Raw genomic sequence first — 16,734 nt, 5'->3', positions numbered from 1 at the left:
AACGCACGATCATTGCTCTATTCACGCCGTGAAGATGATGGAATTCACACCCTGCTTTCTACCCAAGTTCGGCTCTGCTACTGAGGCATCGCAGAGACCTACCACCATCCGCGTCAACCTGAGCGCTGATGATGAGGCACATTTAATGTCGGCATGGCGCGAGGACACCTTGAGCGCCGCGATCCATGTTACTTGGGGATTGATTGTTAGGTGCCATACCGGCTCTGACGATGTTTGCTTCGGCTATCGGTTTATCAACGTTTTTGACCAGCCTCACTCTGCCGGAGCGTCGTTGAACTCAATCAATCCTCTCACCATACGACTGGATATTGGCGACGACGATTCTATCAAAGCACTCATTAAAAAGGCCAAGGAAGCGGCTGCCCCTGGCGAAGACTATCAGCTCTACAACACCGCTGTGCTGGTTCGGTCATACTATTCAGGCGATACTCGAGGCGCGGTTGCTCCTGCAACCCTTCCTGATCTGTCCTTGGCCCTCCCTCAGGAGGTTGATATACACCTTTAATTGCCCCTTCAGAAACTTTCCTGATTCCTGACTTTAGTGACTCCTCCGACTCCACGTGAAAGTCATGCGAGACAACGTCCGGATATTCCTGGAATGGCGGAACGGTGGAATGTCAATGGAACATGCTAAAAGTATTGTTACCCTTTTCCGAAACTTACTGACCAAAGTCCTTTCGCCGCAAGACATACCGGTCAGGGACTTGAACCTTTTCACAGACACAGACATGCGACGCATCGACGCATGGAATGGCCCACCGCTCCAGATGCATGACCGTCTCATTCATGATGTTATCAGGGAACAAGTGCTTCTCCGACCCCACGACGAGGCTATTTGTGCGTGGGACGGAAGCCTTACTTACGAAGAGTTTGATCGACGGGCGTCAAGGTTGGCGTACTATCTACAGGAGCAAGGAGTTGGGCCCGAAATACTAGTTCCTCTTTGCTTCGATAAATCTGTGAGTGATTGTGTGCTGGAACGTTGTATGTCTTCGGCACTAACACAGACTTAATAGGTGTTTTACTTTGTGGCCGTTCTCGCCGTACTCAAAGCAGGGGGCGCTTTTGTACCGCTCGACCCTAGCCATCCTTCAGCTCGCCTCGAGTCCCTTATTGAGAGGGTAAACGCGAGCCTGGTTCTCTGCTCCGAACAGCATTTAGACCGTCTACTTCCCCTCTGCGAGACCGTCATTCCGCTATCGCAGACCACCTTCGATCAGATTCCTGCTGCTCCGGTTGATTTCATATCGTCGGATGAGGTTGACTGCAGCAACGCAGCATACGTGATCTTTACTTCCGGGTCAACGGGAGAGCCCAAGGTCAGTCGCATACTGATGACTTGCCCAGTAAAAAGAGTCTGGCTAAGAGGAATCCCAGGGCACATTCCTTGAACATCGCGCCTATTGCTCCAGCGCTTTGGTCCATGGCCCAAGGTTGCTAATTTCGCCAGAATCTCGTGTGCTGCAGTTTGCAGCCCACACCTTTGATGCCAGTTTGGCGGAATCAATCTCGCCCTTCATGCACGGAGCATGCGTCTGCATCCCGAGTGAGCATGACCGACTGAATGATATTGTCGGTGCAATAACACGGTTGCGTGTCAACTATGCCTCTCTTACCCCTTCGTTTATTGAGTTCATCCAGCCTTCGATGATCCCAGAAGTAAAGACTCTGGTGCTCGCTGGAGAGGCAATGAATGAGCTGCAAAGGGACACCTGGTCCACCATTAACCTTGTCAACGGATTCGGTCCCACTGAAGCTTCCGTTACAGCGGCCATAAATTCCAATGTGACCGCGAAAACGGATTGCCGAGATATTGGCCAACCCATGAACGCGCGATGCTGGATTGTGGATCCCAATGACCACAATTACCTTGCACCAGTTGGCGGAATTGGAGAGATGCTCCTTGAGGGACCGACGCTCGCTCGAGGCTATATCAATGACCCACAGAAGACCGCAGAAGTATTTATCCACGACCCAGGCTTTGTGAAACAGAGCACAGTTTTAGGTCAGAGCGGCCGGCGGTTCTACAAAACAGGCGATCTGGTGCGGTATAACAGCGATCTTGGCTCCTTGACTTATATTGGCCGCAAGGACAGCCAGGTAAAGCTTCACGGTCAGCGAGTTGAGCTGGGTGAAGTCGAAGGGTGCTTGAACACAAACAGCCTCGTCAAGCATTGTGTCGTTCTCGTACCGAAAGGAGGTTACGCCAAAGGCAAACTCACAGCTGTCTTATCAGTGAAAAATGACGATGGCCGCGAGGGCGAGGCAGTTCCACTGGATCTACTTAACCGAGGGACCTGCAAGGAACCGGTCATGGCTCTGCGCGAGGCATTATCAACCCGTCTGCCAAAGTACATGGTCCCTGCAATTTGGCTGTGTGTTGATGGCATGCCATTCCTTCCATCAAGAAAATTAGACCGCAAGGGAGTACTGACCTGGGTGAATGGTCTGGACCAGGACCCATACCGGGCTCAAGAGAACGCAAACTCGGTCAACGCGAGACAACCACCAGCATCTGAGGTAGAGTATCAGCTTGTGGAGGTCTGGAGTCGTCTGCTCAATATTCCTGCCGAGCAAGTTTTACTGAACGAGAGCTTCCTGAAGCTTGGCGGCGATTCTATAGCTGCGATGTCATGCATGAACCTCTGCAAGAAGCAGGGTATCGCAGTTACCGTGCAAGATATCCTTCAAACCACCTCTATACGCGACCTAGCCGTACGCGCGCAAAGGATCTCAGCCACACACGTTGATCGCCACGAAGAGAGAATAGAGGAGGAATTCGACCTCTCTCCAATTCAGGCGCTCCACTTCAAAGTACGCCAGGAAGGCCAAGGGCACTTCAACCAGAGCATCAGGACTAGGCTCAACCAACGCATGGATCCAACAAAGCTCCGTCAGGCGATCCACTCACTCGTGTCTAAGCATTCCATGCTTCGAGCACGCTTTGCCAAATCCGCATATGATGGTAAAATTTGCCAACGCATTACAAACGATGTTCCAGGCTCCTTTCGCTGGACTCGACAAGAGGTGGATTCAGAAGATCAAATCGATGCTCTTGTGGCGCCTAGCCAGTCCAGCCTCTCTATGTTATCTGGACCTCTTCTCGCCGTCGATTTGTTTGACGTTCGAGGCGGGAAGCAGGTACTCTCTTTGATAGCTCATCACCTCGTCGTCGACATTGTCTCCTGGCGAGTAATCTTGGAGGACCTTGAAGATTTTTTGACCAGCCCGTCTGGACCAACCAACCCAAGCTCATCACTGCCATTCCAGACCTGGCTTGAGCTCCAACATCAGAATAGCGCACAGGCGCAGACAGAGGAGAGGGGTCTTGAACATCTGCCGCCTCCAGATTTGAACTACTGGGGCCTGATTAAACAGCAGATTGTTTATGGTGATGTTGACTGTGCATCATTTTCTTTGGACGGACCTACAACCTCGGTGCTTATGTCCGATTGCCATGGATCTCTGCGAACCGAGCCCGTTGATGTTATCCTAGCTGCCATGGCTTTCAGCTTTGGCCAGACATTCTCGGACCGGCCCCTTCCTGTGATTTACAACGAAGGACATGGCCGCGAGCCATGGGATACTTCGATTGATATTTCAAGAACAGTCGGCTGGTTCACGACCCTTTATCCCATTTTTATCGACAAACCAAAGGATGAAGTCGACGCCGTAATCAGAGTGAAAGATCGTCGACGTCAGACATCCGACAATGGTCGTTCGTGCTTTGCCCGCCGCGCTCTTCTGCCGGAAAGTAACGAGCAGGCCCATGACTGCCCAATGGAAATCAATCTCAACTACCTTGGTCAACATCGAGATCTCCAGCGTACTGATGGGCTCTTCCAGCTGGCGGATCGAATGGCGGGCGAAACTCGTCGAGGTGGGCACTCAGCCGACTTTGGGCGTGAGACTCCTCGTTTCTCTCTTTTTGAGGTATCGGCGACTGTGGTCCAAGGTCGACTGCGAGTTATCTTTTCGTTCAGCGCCTCGATGAAACGCAAGCTCAGCGTACAGCAGTGGGTCCAGTCCTGCCAGCAAGTCCTGGAATCGCTTGCAATGAAACTGCCCAGTCTACCGCCACAACTCACCCTGAGCGACTTCCCACTCATGTCACTGGAATACCCGGAGCTTCTCCATCTATCGAAAAAGCTGCTACGATATGGTGTGTGCTCTATAGATGACTTGGAGGATATCTACCCGTGCTCCAAAATGCAGCAGGGTGTGCTCGTCAGCCAAGCGCGCGACCCAATGCTTTACGCTGTTTCCGGTACCTGGAGGCTCGACCCGAGCCCTGGCGCGGCTCAGCCGGACTTGCAGCGACTCATCAAAGCGTGGAACAAGGTTGTTGAGCACCACGCGATGCTGCGGACAGTATTTGCCACTGGACTATGCCGAAGGCACCCATTCAGCCATGTTGTGTTGAGGAAGTTCACCTCACCTCCAGTGCTTTTACGATCCGTTGGCGATGAAAATATTATCACCACACTCGACGCGCAAGGGCCAGCGGACTATAAGGCCACAAGGCCCGCTCATCGCTTTACACTCTGTCAGAGTGACACAGGGACAATTGTCTGCAGAATTGAGATTAGCCACGCAGCCATGGACGGCATTTCCATCTCCTTGCTGCTCCGCGACATGAAGAGAGCTTATGAAGATGAACTGGATCAAAGGCCTAAGCCTCTCTTCAAAGATTATATCCATCACTTGTACCGTCGACCGGTCGAATCGAGGATTGACCATTGGTGCGCCTACCTTTCTGGACTGCAACCGTGTCATCTACCATCGGATGTGAACAGCAGGACTGGTCGCAAGCGTCTACAAACAATTCAGCTACCTTTTGATGACTTCGTGGGCCTGCAATCGTTTTGTTCGAGCCGTAATCTCACCGTTGCCAATGCGTTCAAAGCCGCATGGGGTCTGACCCTGGTCGAATTCTGTCAGTTAGCGGAGGTTTGCTTCAGTTACATTACATCTTTGAGAGACGCACCAGTCTCGGAGATTGAGAATATTGTTGGGCCAGTCATGACGCTCTTACCCTGCCGCCTTCGTCTGAAGTCGCAGGATGTTGTGGATATTCTACATCAAGTTCAAGATGATTATATGGAGGTCTATGCCTATCGAGACGTTTCGCTGATTGACATTCACCACGCAATGAACTTGTCCAGGACGCCCCTGTTCAACTCTGGCGTATCATATCGGAAGCTTCCGTCAACTAAGGATTCTGATGCATCCATCCGGATGCAACGGGTTGGACCTATTCATGACCCGGCGGAAGTTTCGGTGTATGTCAACGTCGAAGCTACCGATACCGAGGCGCACCTTGAACTTAATTACTGGAGTGATTGGCTGTCTGATGAAAAAGCTCGTAAGGTCGGAGATTGCTTCCTACGGATTCTGGGCGATATTACAAAAAGCACCACGTCCGAGCCAAGCGAGACTGACTCTCTGGGTCCCAAGGATATCCTTCGGGTCACGCAGTGGAACAGCTTCACTGGAAGTCCACCACGTCGCTGTATCCATGCTGCGATCGAATCCCAAGCATTGCAGACACCGAACCGCACAGCTATCGTCACCGAAAACCTTGAACTCACTTATGCTCACCTACATGAACTTTCATCGGCCTTGGCCAGCTACCTAGTTAAGCTAGGGTTGTTCCCCGGCGCGACGGTCCCAATTGGCTTCAATCAGCTCGACACTATGCTCGCCATAATCTCCATATTAGCAATTTGGAAGGCAGGGGGAATTTGCCTACCACTTGAGTCGGAGCTTTTTAGCAACGAACTGGAGGCTTGGATGCCGACAGCGGATATTCAACTTGGGCTGTCATCTCCAGACCGAGCCGCGTCTCTGGAGCAGATGTCCCCTTTTGTTATTCCCGTTACATACGACTTCCTCGAAGCCCTGGAGACCGACGGTTACCACGGCCACGAGTCCGCGTTAACAGAATCAGCCTATGTTGCTTTTTCAACGCAACTGCCAACAGGCGTGATGCTGGACCACGCCGCTGTCGCGTCCAGCTGTTCCTCTCTTGCGCGTGCCATGAAGCTGGATTCGGACTCCCGCGTACTAAGGTGGGGTGACTTGGCGAGTTATGAGTTTCTGATGGAAGCCTTTGGCACGCTGAGTCGCGGTGGATGTCTCTGCGCCCCCCGACAATATATCAAGGACAACATCACGAACACCACATCAAAATTTCGTGTGACTGCGATGTTAATGGATGCCTCAGTAGCTTCCTCCACTAAGCTCTCCGGTCCCTCAGAGTTGCAACTATTGGCTGTCACCGGAGGTATCGATGGATTACAATACGAACAATTGCAGGCTCATCAGGTGCAGCTGACCTTCTTGTTTGGAGGTCTCGAATATTCCCCCGTTTGCTTCACCTGGTCAGGGTCGAAATCAATACTTGCCATCAATGCGCCCGGCGTGAAGACTTGGATTGTTGATCCGACTGACCATAATACGCTTCTTCCAGTTGGGGCAGTGGGTGAACTTGTCATCGAGGGCCCTGCTTTGGCTAGAGGATATATTTTCGGCAAACCGGAGAACGACTGCTTCATCGAAAACCCGACTTGGATATCGCTTACGGATAATGGGACCAGTAAAGCAGACCGTCGGATGTTTAAGACTGGAGAATTAGTCCAATATACCTCCGACGGCTCGCTACATTACGCCGGTCGAAAAAGCGGCTCATCCATCTCACGGAAAGAGGACTCAAGACCTGAATCCTCATGCCCACCCATTACAGAGAATGGGGTTGACCCGGTTCAAGACTCAAGCGGTACCGAGAGTCCAGTCTCAAGCCCCTGTTTGAAATCCCAAGCGAGCTTCAGCTCAGTGTCGGTCCTCGAAGATGAAACACCTTCTTTGAGCAAAAGGTCAGCAGAAAGCAGGCTCAAAAAGGTCTGGGCGGAGGTGTTGGATATTGAGCCTAGCTCTGTGAGCACGGATGAGAGCTTCTTCAGCTTGGGCGGCGACTCCTTCACTGCCATGAGACTTGTAAGCGAGGCTCGGGCAGACGGATTGAGCATCTCCGTCGCTGATGTGTTCGCGAATCCCCTGTTGGAAGATCTGATCAAATGTTGTCAGGTCCCTGACGTGCCCGTCGAAGCTCCGAAGAGTCTTGCCCCCCTTCACTCTTTTGCCCCAAGGAACCAATCTCGAGGACTTGCTAGACAAAATCGCGAAGACCTGCCGCGTTCCGAAGAGCTCTATCTGCGATGTCTATCCCTGCAGTGCTCTTCAGGAAGGCCTGATCACTGCTTCCAACGTACAGCCAGGCGCATATGTTGCCAGCCCTGTTTTCAAACTCGCTCGGGATGTTGATATTCGAACGTTCAAAGCAGCGTGGCAAAGGACGGTTGAAGAGATCGAGGTTCTGCGAACTAGGGTTCTTCACACAGCTGCTGCAAAGTTTGTCCAAGCCGTTCTGAAGCCGACTCAAATCGAGTGGGACCGGAGCCATGGTAAAGCTGCTACCAGGGCTGGAGGCCCATTGACTGGGTACAAGATCGCTAACAACGGTCCCTCCCGAATATTCACCTGGTCCATACACCATTCGCTGTACGACGGCTGGAGTGTGCCTCTTGTTCTTCAGGCGGTTGAAAAAAATTACAAGCTATGCCAGCAGGATGCGCCAGCTTCCGAGGAGCCTTCGACCGTTCCATATAGTGTCTTTATTGACCATCTTGAAAACCTGAACCTTGCGGCCTCTGATAACTTCTGGCGAACGTACCTGGAAAACCTGTCATCACCTGTTTTCCCTGATACGAAGAAGGAGAAGCATGCAAAAGTCACTGCGTCTAGTCGGCATTTTGCTACCACCAATGTCGTTCCTCAGCGAAAGGACGCCACGCTGCCAGAGTTAATCAGAGCCGCTTGGGCGATGATTATCTCTCTACATACCGAATCAGGGGACGTGTGTTTTGGCGAAACGCTCATGGGACGTAATATCGACGTCCCGGGCGCGACCAACATTGCAGGACCACTGCTCACTACGGTCCCTACAAGGATTGCGGTGGACTCTGCAATGAAGGTGACCGACTTCCTTCATCGCGTCCATCAATCAGCTGCAGCCATTATACCTCATCAGCACGCCGGCCTACAACGGATCAGGAAGGTTAGCAAAGACGCTGCCGCTGCATGCAATTTCCAGAACTTGCTAGTTATCCAAACCGCTGAGAACGAGAGGAACTCCGACATTTGGGTACCAGAAAGCATCGAAGCAAATCACGACTTCTTCACATATCCGCTTACGGTTGAATGTCGGCTGGCGGAGGATCTAGAGATTACCACCTATTTTGACAGCGCATTATCTCGACTTGGCACATTGAGCGGCTTGTTGGCCAGTTCAGTGCGGTTCTTAATCAACTAGCAGCTACCAAGCAGACTGACGACACACTTCTCTCCGATCTTGAACTGGTTTGTGCAGCCGACACAGCGGACTTAGCGAGGTGGAATCAAGAACCACCGACTTGCGTCGATCGGACGATTCATGATCTCATCAACGACCAGCGACTCCTACAACCCAACGCACCCGCTGTGGCGTCTTGGGATGGCAATCTATCATACGAGGAACTATTGGACTCAGCCCAAGGGATGGCTGGCCATCTCTCTGATTTGGGTATTGGCCCCGAGGTCCTTGTCCCAGTGTGCATGGACAAATCTGTTTGGATCGTTGTCACGATAATGAGTATCCTCATTGCAGGCGGCGCATTCGTTCCGCTGGATCCAGCACATCCGATCTCCAGGCACGAGGAGATTCTGGAGGAAACGGGCGCGAAGTTTATACTTTGCACGCCCAAATACTTTGACCGCTATACCGGCAAGGTACCGTCGGTCTTGGCCGTGGACCGAAATACTGTTCAGCAGCACAGGGGCCGCAGTCATATTACACCTCGGCGTGCCACCAGTACTAACGTGGCATATTCGATATTTACATCAGGCTCTACTGGCAAGCCAAAGGGGTAAGTTCACCTGCCAAACCCCCTGTCAGAATATCAGACGAAACTGCAACCGATATTTTATTAGCATTATTATTGAGCACCGAGCCTTCGTTACTAGCACGATGGCATATGGGCCTATCATACATCTCAAACCGGGCATTCGAGTCTTCCAATTCGCATCGCTTACGTTCGATGCTGCTGTCATGGAAATCCTGGGCACTTTGATCTTTGGTGGATGTGTGTGCATCCCTAGTGATGAGGAGCGCCTGAATGATATCGCCGGTGCCATCAGACGCTTGGACGTATCATGGCTCTTTTGCACACCCAGTTTAGCCGGTATCATAAACCCATCCTCCGTCCCTTCACTCAAGGTCATAGTATGCGGTGGGGAATTGATGTCGCATGAGGCCATGGTCAAGTGGTCAGACAAGGTTCACTTCATCAACGCATATGGACCGACCGAGACCTCCGTCTACGCCACCTTCAACCCGCACATTGGTAGAGACCGCAACCCTGCTAATATTGGAAAACCTATACCCTCCACTCGTGCCTGGATTGTCGATCCCGAAAACCATGATCGTTTGTACCCCATCGGGGCAGTTGGTGAACTTGCGCTAGAGGGGCCAGTGCTTGCAAGGGAATACCTGAAGAATCCTGAAAAGACTGCAAAAGCTTTCGTTACTAACCCCAAGTGGGCGAATGCCGCCAGTTCTGGTCAGTCTGATCGCCGGATCTATCTGAGCGGTGATCTAGCGCGTTTTACAGCGGATGGCTCACTGGAATACGTCGGCCGCAAGGACAACCAAGTCAAACTTCACGGACAGCGAATGGAGCTGGGTGAGATTGAATACCGTCTTCATGAAAATCCACATGTTCGTCATGTTGTGGTCATTCTCCCAAAGTCTGGACGTCTACGGGGCCGTTTGGTCGCCATTCTCTCGCTCAACAGTCTCTCAGCTGGCAGCAACCTCATCTCATCCACGAAATGCAGCCTTGTCGAGGACAAGGCAATGGAGAATCAGGGCATGACTGAGCTCATGCAAGTCCAGTCCTGTCTTGATGGCCAGCTTCCGCCGTACATGGTACCCCAAACATGGGCCGTCGTCGAATCGCTCCCAATGCTCGTGTCCGGCAAGATCGACCGGAAAAGGATCACCAATTGGATTGAGACAGTTGACGATGGTACATATAATCGTGTGATGACGGGATACGACAGAATCAAGCGTGGTAAAGTCGCGGCCACCAAAGCGACAACGCAGCCCACACAAGACCATATAATCCCCAAGCCGCCCATTCAACCAATGATTGACGAAACGGAGTCCTTATTCAGCGAGCTTGTCGCCCATGTCCTAAACGTCCCCGTTGTTCATGTTGACCTGGGCCGGTCCTTCACTAGCCTTGGTGAGTAGTGCAGTGTTGGCTGCTGTCTCTCTATTTGTTTCTCACAACAATCTAGGTGGCGACAGCATTACCGGGATGGCGCTCATTTCTCATGCTCGCAAACGAGGTCTCAAGCTTTCCCTCATCACCATCCTTCAGGCATCGTCTATGAAGGAGCTTGCCACCGCTGCCAAGCAGAATCTCAAACAATCTATTTGGGTTGAGAACTCCGATAGCTGGTTTGGTCTCTCGGCTATCCAGCAGTTTTACTTTCAATGTGCCACGCAATTCAAGGGTGCAGCTCGCTTCAATCAAAGTATCACCCTTCGGCTTCCCTGCCGGGTTGAACCCTCTGTTATCGCCAATGGCCTCAAGGCAATTGTCCAAAGACACCCTATGCTTAGAGCTCGGTTCAGGCAGGCGAATGGCAAGTGGGAGCAGAAGACGTTGGCAGTAAGTGCATCGCCCGAAGCCCGTCGTCTAAAACTGCTAACAAAAATGGATCTAGTTTGCCCCAGACTGTTTCAGATTCAATGCAACCCATCTACAGGAAGAGGAGCAGCTGAAGCGAGAGATTGCTATGACACAAAACAGCATTGACATTATCAACGGACCTGTCTTTGCTTCCAACTTGTTCGAAATTGCCGGTGGCAACCAGATCATGTTCCTTGTTACGAACCACCTATGCATTGACATGGTATCGTGGCGAATAATTCTTCAAGATCTAGAAGAGTTCGTGACTTTAGGTCGCTTGACACCTGAAACGCCATTCCGATTCCAAAGCTGGTGCGACATGCAGGCGGAACACTGCGAACAGGGTGACCACGACAACCACCTTCCGTTTAGCCTTCCGCCACAGCAAGTACAGTACTGGGGAATGAAGGACATGAGAAACGCCTATGGCGATGTTAGTGTTGAGAGATTCTCATTGGGCGTCCACGAAACTGCTCTTGCGTTGGACAAGTGCCACACTAGCCTACGGACCGAACCCTTGGACCTATTCTTGGCTGTCATAATGCAGTCCTTCCGTCGAACATTCACTGACAGACAGGTCCCAGTTATTTTCAATGAGACCCACGGCAGACACCCCTGGGACAACGACATTGATCTGTCAGGAACTGTGGGTTGGTTCACTTCCATGTGCCCACTTCACTTGGAACTGGACTCTGGTACGTTTGCAACCCTTCCTATTCAAAGGATACCGAAGACTGAATGTTAATTTAGATGACATACTTGATACACTGCGAATGGTCAAAGAAGCGCGACGAAAGATTATCAACTATGGCTCGTCTTTCTTCGCCCAAAATGTCCTTGCGCCAGAGAACCGATGCCGGCCTTTGCTAACGAACCCGCCATTCGAGATTTTGTTCAACTACCTCGGAAAGCTCCAACAGCTCGAAAGGAAGGAATCATTGTTCCAACACTACGGTAGGCTCTATGATGAGCAAGACCTCCAACTAGCCGGTGATATGGGCCCGGAAACTCCACGCTTCGCCCTGTTCGAGATCTCTGCTATCGTCATTCGAGACCAACTCCAGTTCTCATTTACCTTTAACAGTAAAATGGCGCATCAGGCTCAGATAAGAAGTTGGATCTCCGAGTGCGAGATGACTCTTCATGAAGCCTCGGACATCCTGCAGCATGGATCCCGCCTGGAGGTTATGCCCTCGGATTACCCATTGCTATCAATTTCCCAGGGAGACCTGCAGACCATCTTCACCGAAACTCTGCCAAAGCTAGGGGTGCGCGGACACGATGCCATTGAGGACATTTATCCCTGCTCATCCATGCAAGAGGGAATTTTGTTCAGCCAGCTCCGCGATCCTTCGGCGTACATGCTACATACCATATTCAATGTCAGGGACAGTAGGAACCAGCGGCCCATTAGTATTCCGCGTTTGCGGAAAGCATGGCAGCTGGTGGTCAATCGTCATCCTATCCTGCGAACTATCTTCATCGACAGCACGTCAAAGAATGGATCATTCAATCAAGTCGTTCTGAAGAATCTCCCTGCCCACTTTGTGGAGCTCGAGTGCGAGAACTCAAATATTTCCGAACAACTCAACAAGGTATCACTAGACGAGACCAACCGAACCAGCCTTCTCAAGAAACTCTCCCAGGTCACCGTCTGCAAATCACCTAGTGGAACGGCTGTCATGAAACTTGAATTGAACCACGCAATCATCGATGGCTCGTGGTTCGGGCTTCTTCTGAGGGAGCTTTCACTGGCCTATGAGCGCAAGCTCCCTCCGCAACCTGGCCCTTCCCATCGTGACTTTATCGAGTATCTGAATATCCATCCCCAAGAGGAAGGGATTGAGTTTTGGACTCGCTATCTACATAGTGTTCAGCCTTGCCATATCCCAACCTATGGACATGGACCGAGGGAACTCAAGTCTGTCAAAATGGACTTTGACCGGTTTCCAGAGCTACGGCAGCTAAGCCAAAGGGAGTCGGTCACACTTGCCAACCTCATTCTGGCTGGCTGGGCTATTGTCTTGCGCGAGTTTACTGGGAGCCAAGATGTCTGCTTTGGTTATCTTTCTGCGGGACGCGATGTGCCAGTGCCCGGAATTCAGGACGCAGTCGGAATATTTATCAATATGCTGTGCTGTCGTGTACAGTTCTCTCAGCACCAGTCCCTTGCTGAGACATATCGCAATGTGCAGAACGACTTCTTCCGCAGTATTCCGTACCAATCCTGCTCGTTGGCAACGATTCAGAATGAACTCGGTCTCGATGGTCAGATGCTGTTCAACACCGCTCTTTCTATCCAGAACCACGTACCATCAGCTGGTTCAGAGGATGGTGCCCTGTCTTTTGAGATTCAAGAGGCGTACGACCCAAGTGAGGTAGGTGCACCCGAGGTCTGCACGGCTCGTAAAGTACTAATCATCTATGCCAGTTTCCTGTCACCGTGAACGCAGTCACGGCACGAGGCGCCGAGGGCATACTGCTTCGGTACTGGTCAGATGTTATATCCGACGTCCAGGCAAATCATCTCGTGGCAGGTCTTGGAAATGTGTTTACAACCCTTATTGAAGCACCGACACACTCCGTTTCTACGTTCAATGCAATCGACAACACTCGGGCAAATCAGCCAAATGCGCAGCCGGAACCACAGATTAGCCTCCGCCGAAGAGGTAGCGTTCGATCCAGACGCTCGAGGTTCTCAATCAGTGATCCCTTAATACAGCAGAAAATTGACGAGAGAGTTAATGAGATCTTGAGTCAGTTGCTGAAGAAGGATCTGGCTGCGATGCAAGGTGCTGGTGGGAATAAGAAGCATATGGAAGCAGATGAGCTCCCAATTTCTCCCATTTCGCGACTGTCGTCAGTCCATCGCCGTTCATCGACAATATCCCGGATCAGCCGCCGCCGGATGTCGATGGATCTCGAAGGGAGGCTTCTGGTTCTATGGGCCACAGCATTGGGCGTGTCTGCGGATTCGATTGACCGCCAAGACAGTTTCTTTAGCATTGGGGGTGACAGCATCAAAGCGATGAAGATGGCCAGCTCGGCTCGCGATGAGGGACTTGTGCTGACAGTAGCTGATGTCTTCCGCAATCCAGTCTTTGAGGACATGCTAGTGGTCATTTGCTCAACTAGCATAGTCCATACCGTTGATACCGGATCCATTGAGCCAATTAAAGAGAACTTCGACGGAACGTCCGAGGATGTGACCGAAATCGTGGACGAAATCGTGCCGTCCGGCACTATCTCTCCCCAGTCGCTTAACATCTCAAAGATCCCCGTCATGCAGACCGACTTACTGCAGGGAGATATTTGCCCTAAAATCGGATTCTTCAAAGGCGCCATCTTGGATGTTCTACCCGTGACGGATTTCCAGGCTCTGTCCCTCACTGCCCAGCTCTTTCAATCCCGCTGGATGCTCAACTACTTTTACCTCGATGGCGAAGGACAACTCGACCTCAAGAGGCTACGAGAGAGCTGCGCGCGGGTCATTGACGCTTTTGATATTCTTCGAACAGTATTCGTGTGCTCTGGGGACAGCTTCTACCAGGTTGTTCTGAAGAAGGTCAAGCCGGTTCTGACTATTTACGAGACACACATGGATCTCGACGCCTTTACTGCTAGTCTGCAACAGCGCGACCGAGAGCAGGATCTACGACAAGGCGAACAATTTGTTCACTTTGCCGTTGTCAAGCGCTCAGCTACTAACCAAAATCGTATTCTCATTCGACTATCGCACGCTCAGTATGACGGCATGTGCATTTCCAGAATCCTTGACGCTTTGAAGCAGGGATACGAGGGTGGCACTCTATCACCAACGACGTCTTTCGCCAGCTATATGCGGTTGTTGCCTAGTCATATTACCCCGAGCACTACGATTACTGGACAACACTGCTGAAGGGATCTAAGATGACCAATATCGTTTCCAAAGACTATCCAAACAGATACCAGGGCATAGGCTCTTACACTGAAGTCAAGGCGACCGTTACCATTGCCCAAAGCTCCACGATCGGCAACATCACAGTGGCAACGCTCGTCCAAGCCGCTTGGGCTCTTAGTCTGGCCAGGCTTTCCGCTGATGCTGACGTCGTTTTTGGGATGACCGTCAATGGTCGAAACGCGTCGATTCCTGGCGTTCAAGATACGGTCGGTCCTTGCCTTAACATGGTTCCAGTGCGAGTCACGTTTGGCAACAGATGGACCGCCCTTGATTTGATTCGGCATCTTCAAGACCAGCTCGTCGCCACGATGCCCTACGAGTCTCTCGGATTCCGCGAAATAATCGAGCGCTGCACCGACTGGCCCTCCAGCACTTATTTCTCTACTACTGTTCTACACCAAAATGTCGACTTCGAGGGTCATATGGATTTAGACAACTACCAGTACCGTGTCGGTGGAGCAGGAGTCCTAGAGAACCTAGCTGACCTCGCCTTGGCCTCGAGGTCAGTTGGCACCAACCAAATCAATCTGTCACTGGGATACAACTCCAAGGGGCCCATAACAGGGTCTCTTGCCGCGCGGGTTCTCCAGCTTGTCTCGGATACGATAGTGACCATCTCTTCGAATCCAACAACTCAACTTCCCTCACCAAACACCCTCCGCTCACTACCACCACAAACTATTCCCGACCTCCCTCGGGTTCCAGACGATGAACTCCTAACTTCCCAGTTAAAGAGCCAAAACATATCAGATGTCTTAGTCCACTCCGCCATCCTCAGTCGAACCTGGCAGCAAGTCCTGCCAGCGAGGCAATCCAACAAGGAGACATTCCAGCTTGATACATGCTTCTACGATCTCGGTGGCGACATTTTCGCCATCGGCCAAGCGACTTGGCTTCTGCAGCAGGAGGGATACCAGGTGAGGATCGAGGACCTCCTTGACCGCCCTACATTCCTAGGGCATATGTCGGTTCTGGCGCAGGATACCATGAATCAGCATCTGAAGAATGATATTGTGAATGACGGTGATGAGAAGGTCACGAGCACAATGCCTCTGGATAAGATCGAGAAGAGGGTCCGGTGGAAGAAAGCATTTGGCATTATGGGGAAGTTTTCGAAGAGGGCGGGTGTTTCTTCGTAACTTTGACTATGGACTTCTTTCCTCTTTGATTCTCTTACCTTGTATATGAGCGGTTGATGGGTGTTCCTATGTTAGCTTTTTTCCCAGTACTCTGGCATTTGCGGCGTTCATGTAGTCGATATATATTCGCAATTTCGGATACAATCTGTCAAATCATCAACTTCACGATGATATTGATTGGTATAGGTAGATACCAATTCTCTCTCTCTTTTCTTTCTTTCTTTCTTTTTTTTTTTTTACGAGTTCATCAGTATTTTTAGATTTTATAAGCGTCTTGTTCTTCCGAAGTGAGGCCCTGATGCCGGTGTCTGATTGCATACCTACAAAGGTGACGTTCTGACTGGTTGTAGGTAGGACAGAAGATGAAACAAGACCTCAAAAACAAAGATCACTGCGACCTGACCTCACTTTCTCCCTCATCATTCATACTCAAGGCATCTTAGCGCTTGATCACCTGGAAAATGCCTCTCTCGATTCACTACGACGATGGACCAGACCCTGCTTCTTCAACTCCTCTATGGGGTAGCTCTGCGCTCGAGGGGTACATGCTCGTGACTTACAAGATACCCCCGCCGCGGTCGCCTCATGCTCCCAAAATAAATCCAACTTGACGAAATTCAAAAGATAACTGTGAAACGTCTTCTCTCAATTCCGAAAATGAATGACGTAGCCAGCAACGCCGTTGACTTATCCGCCAGTTCTGGACATCGGCGGTACAGCCAGAGAAGTAGGCATTCCTCCGCTATTAGAAGGAACATTCCAAAAGACCGGAGTAATCGTTAACAATAGATCAGCCATACTACAGCCGCACAATGCCAGAAGAAGGTCGGCCCAACCC

The 16,734-nt window shown here is 51.2% G+C and overlaps 2 protein-coding genes across 2 annotated transcripts; both read left to right on the top strand.

Moving 5' to 3' along the window:
• Positions 1-34: 34 nt before the first annotated feature.
• On the top strand, positions 35-526 carry BDV17DRAFT_287382 (uncharacterized protein; the record flags this gene model as incomplete). The annotated part of the gene is made up of 1 exon (XM_073761164.1): positions 35-526. One exon carries the CDS (start codon positions 35-37, stop codon positions 524-526), a length of 492 nt encoding a protein of 163 aa, XP_073619855.1.
• Positions 527-590: 64 nt separating this feature from the next.
• BDV17DRAFT_287381 (uncharacterized protein) lies at positions 591-15,896 on the top strand (the record flags this gene model as incomplete). Its single annotated transcript, XM_073761163.1, has 11 exons — positions 591-980; positions 1,038-1,340; positions 1,399-7,064; positions 7,108-8,275; positions 8,326-8,984; positions 9,049-10,364; positions 10,420-10,796; positions 10,852-11,512; positions 11,568-13,195; positions 13,249-14,660; positions 14,762-15,896. 11 exons carry the CDS (start codon positions 591-593, stop codon positions 15,894-15,896), a joined length of 14,715 nt encoding a protein of 4,904 aa, XP_073619854.1.
• Positions 15,897-16,734: the final 838 nt, after the last annotated feature.

The sequence above is a fragment of the Aspergillus undulatus genome (genome assembly GCF_047715775.1).
Source record: "Aspergillus undulatus strain CBS 261.88 unplaced genomic scaffold BDV17scaffold_4, whole genome shotgun sequence".
NCBI lineage: Eukaryota > Fungi > Ascomycota > Eurotiomycetes > Eurotiales > Aspergillaceae > Aspergillus > Aspergillus undulatus.
Note: the sequence above shows the minus strand (reverse complement) of the source record. Positions and strands in the feature narration are given on the sequence as shown.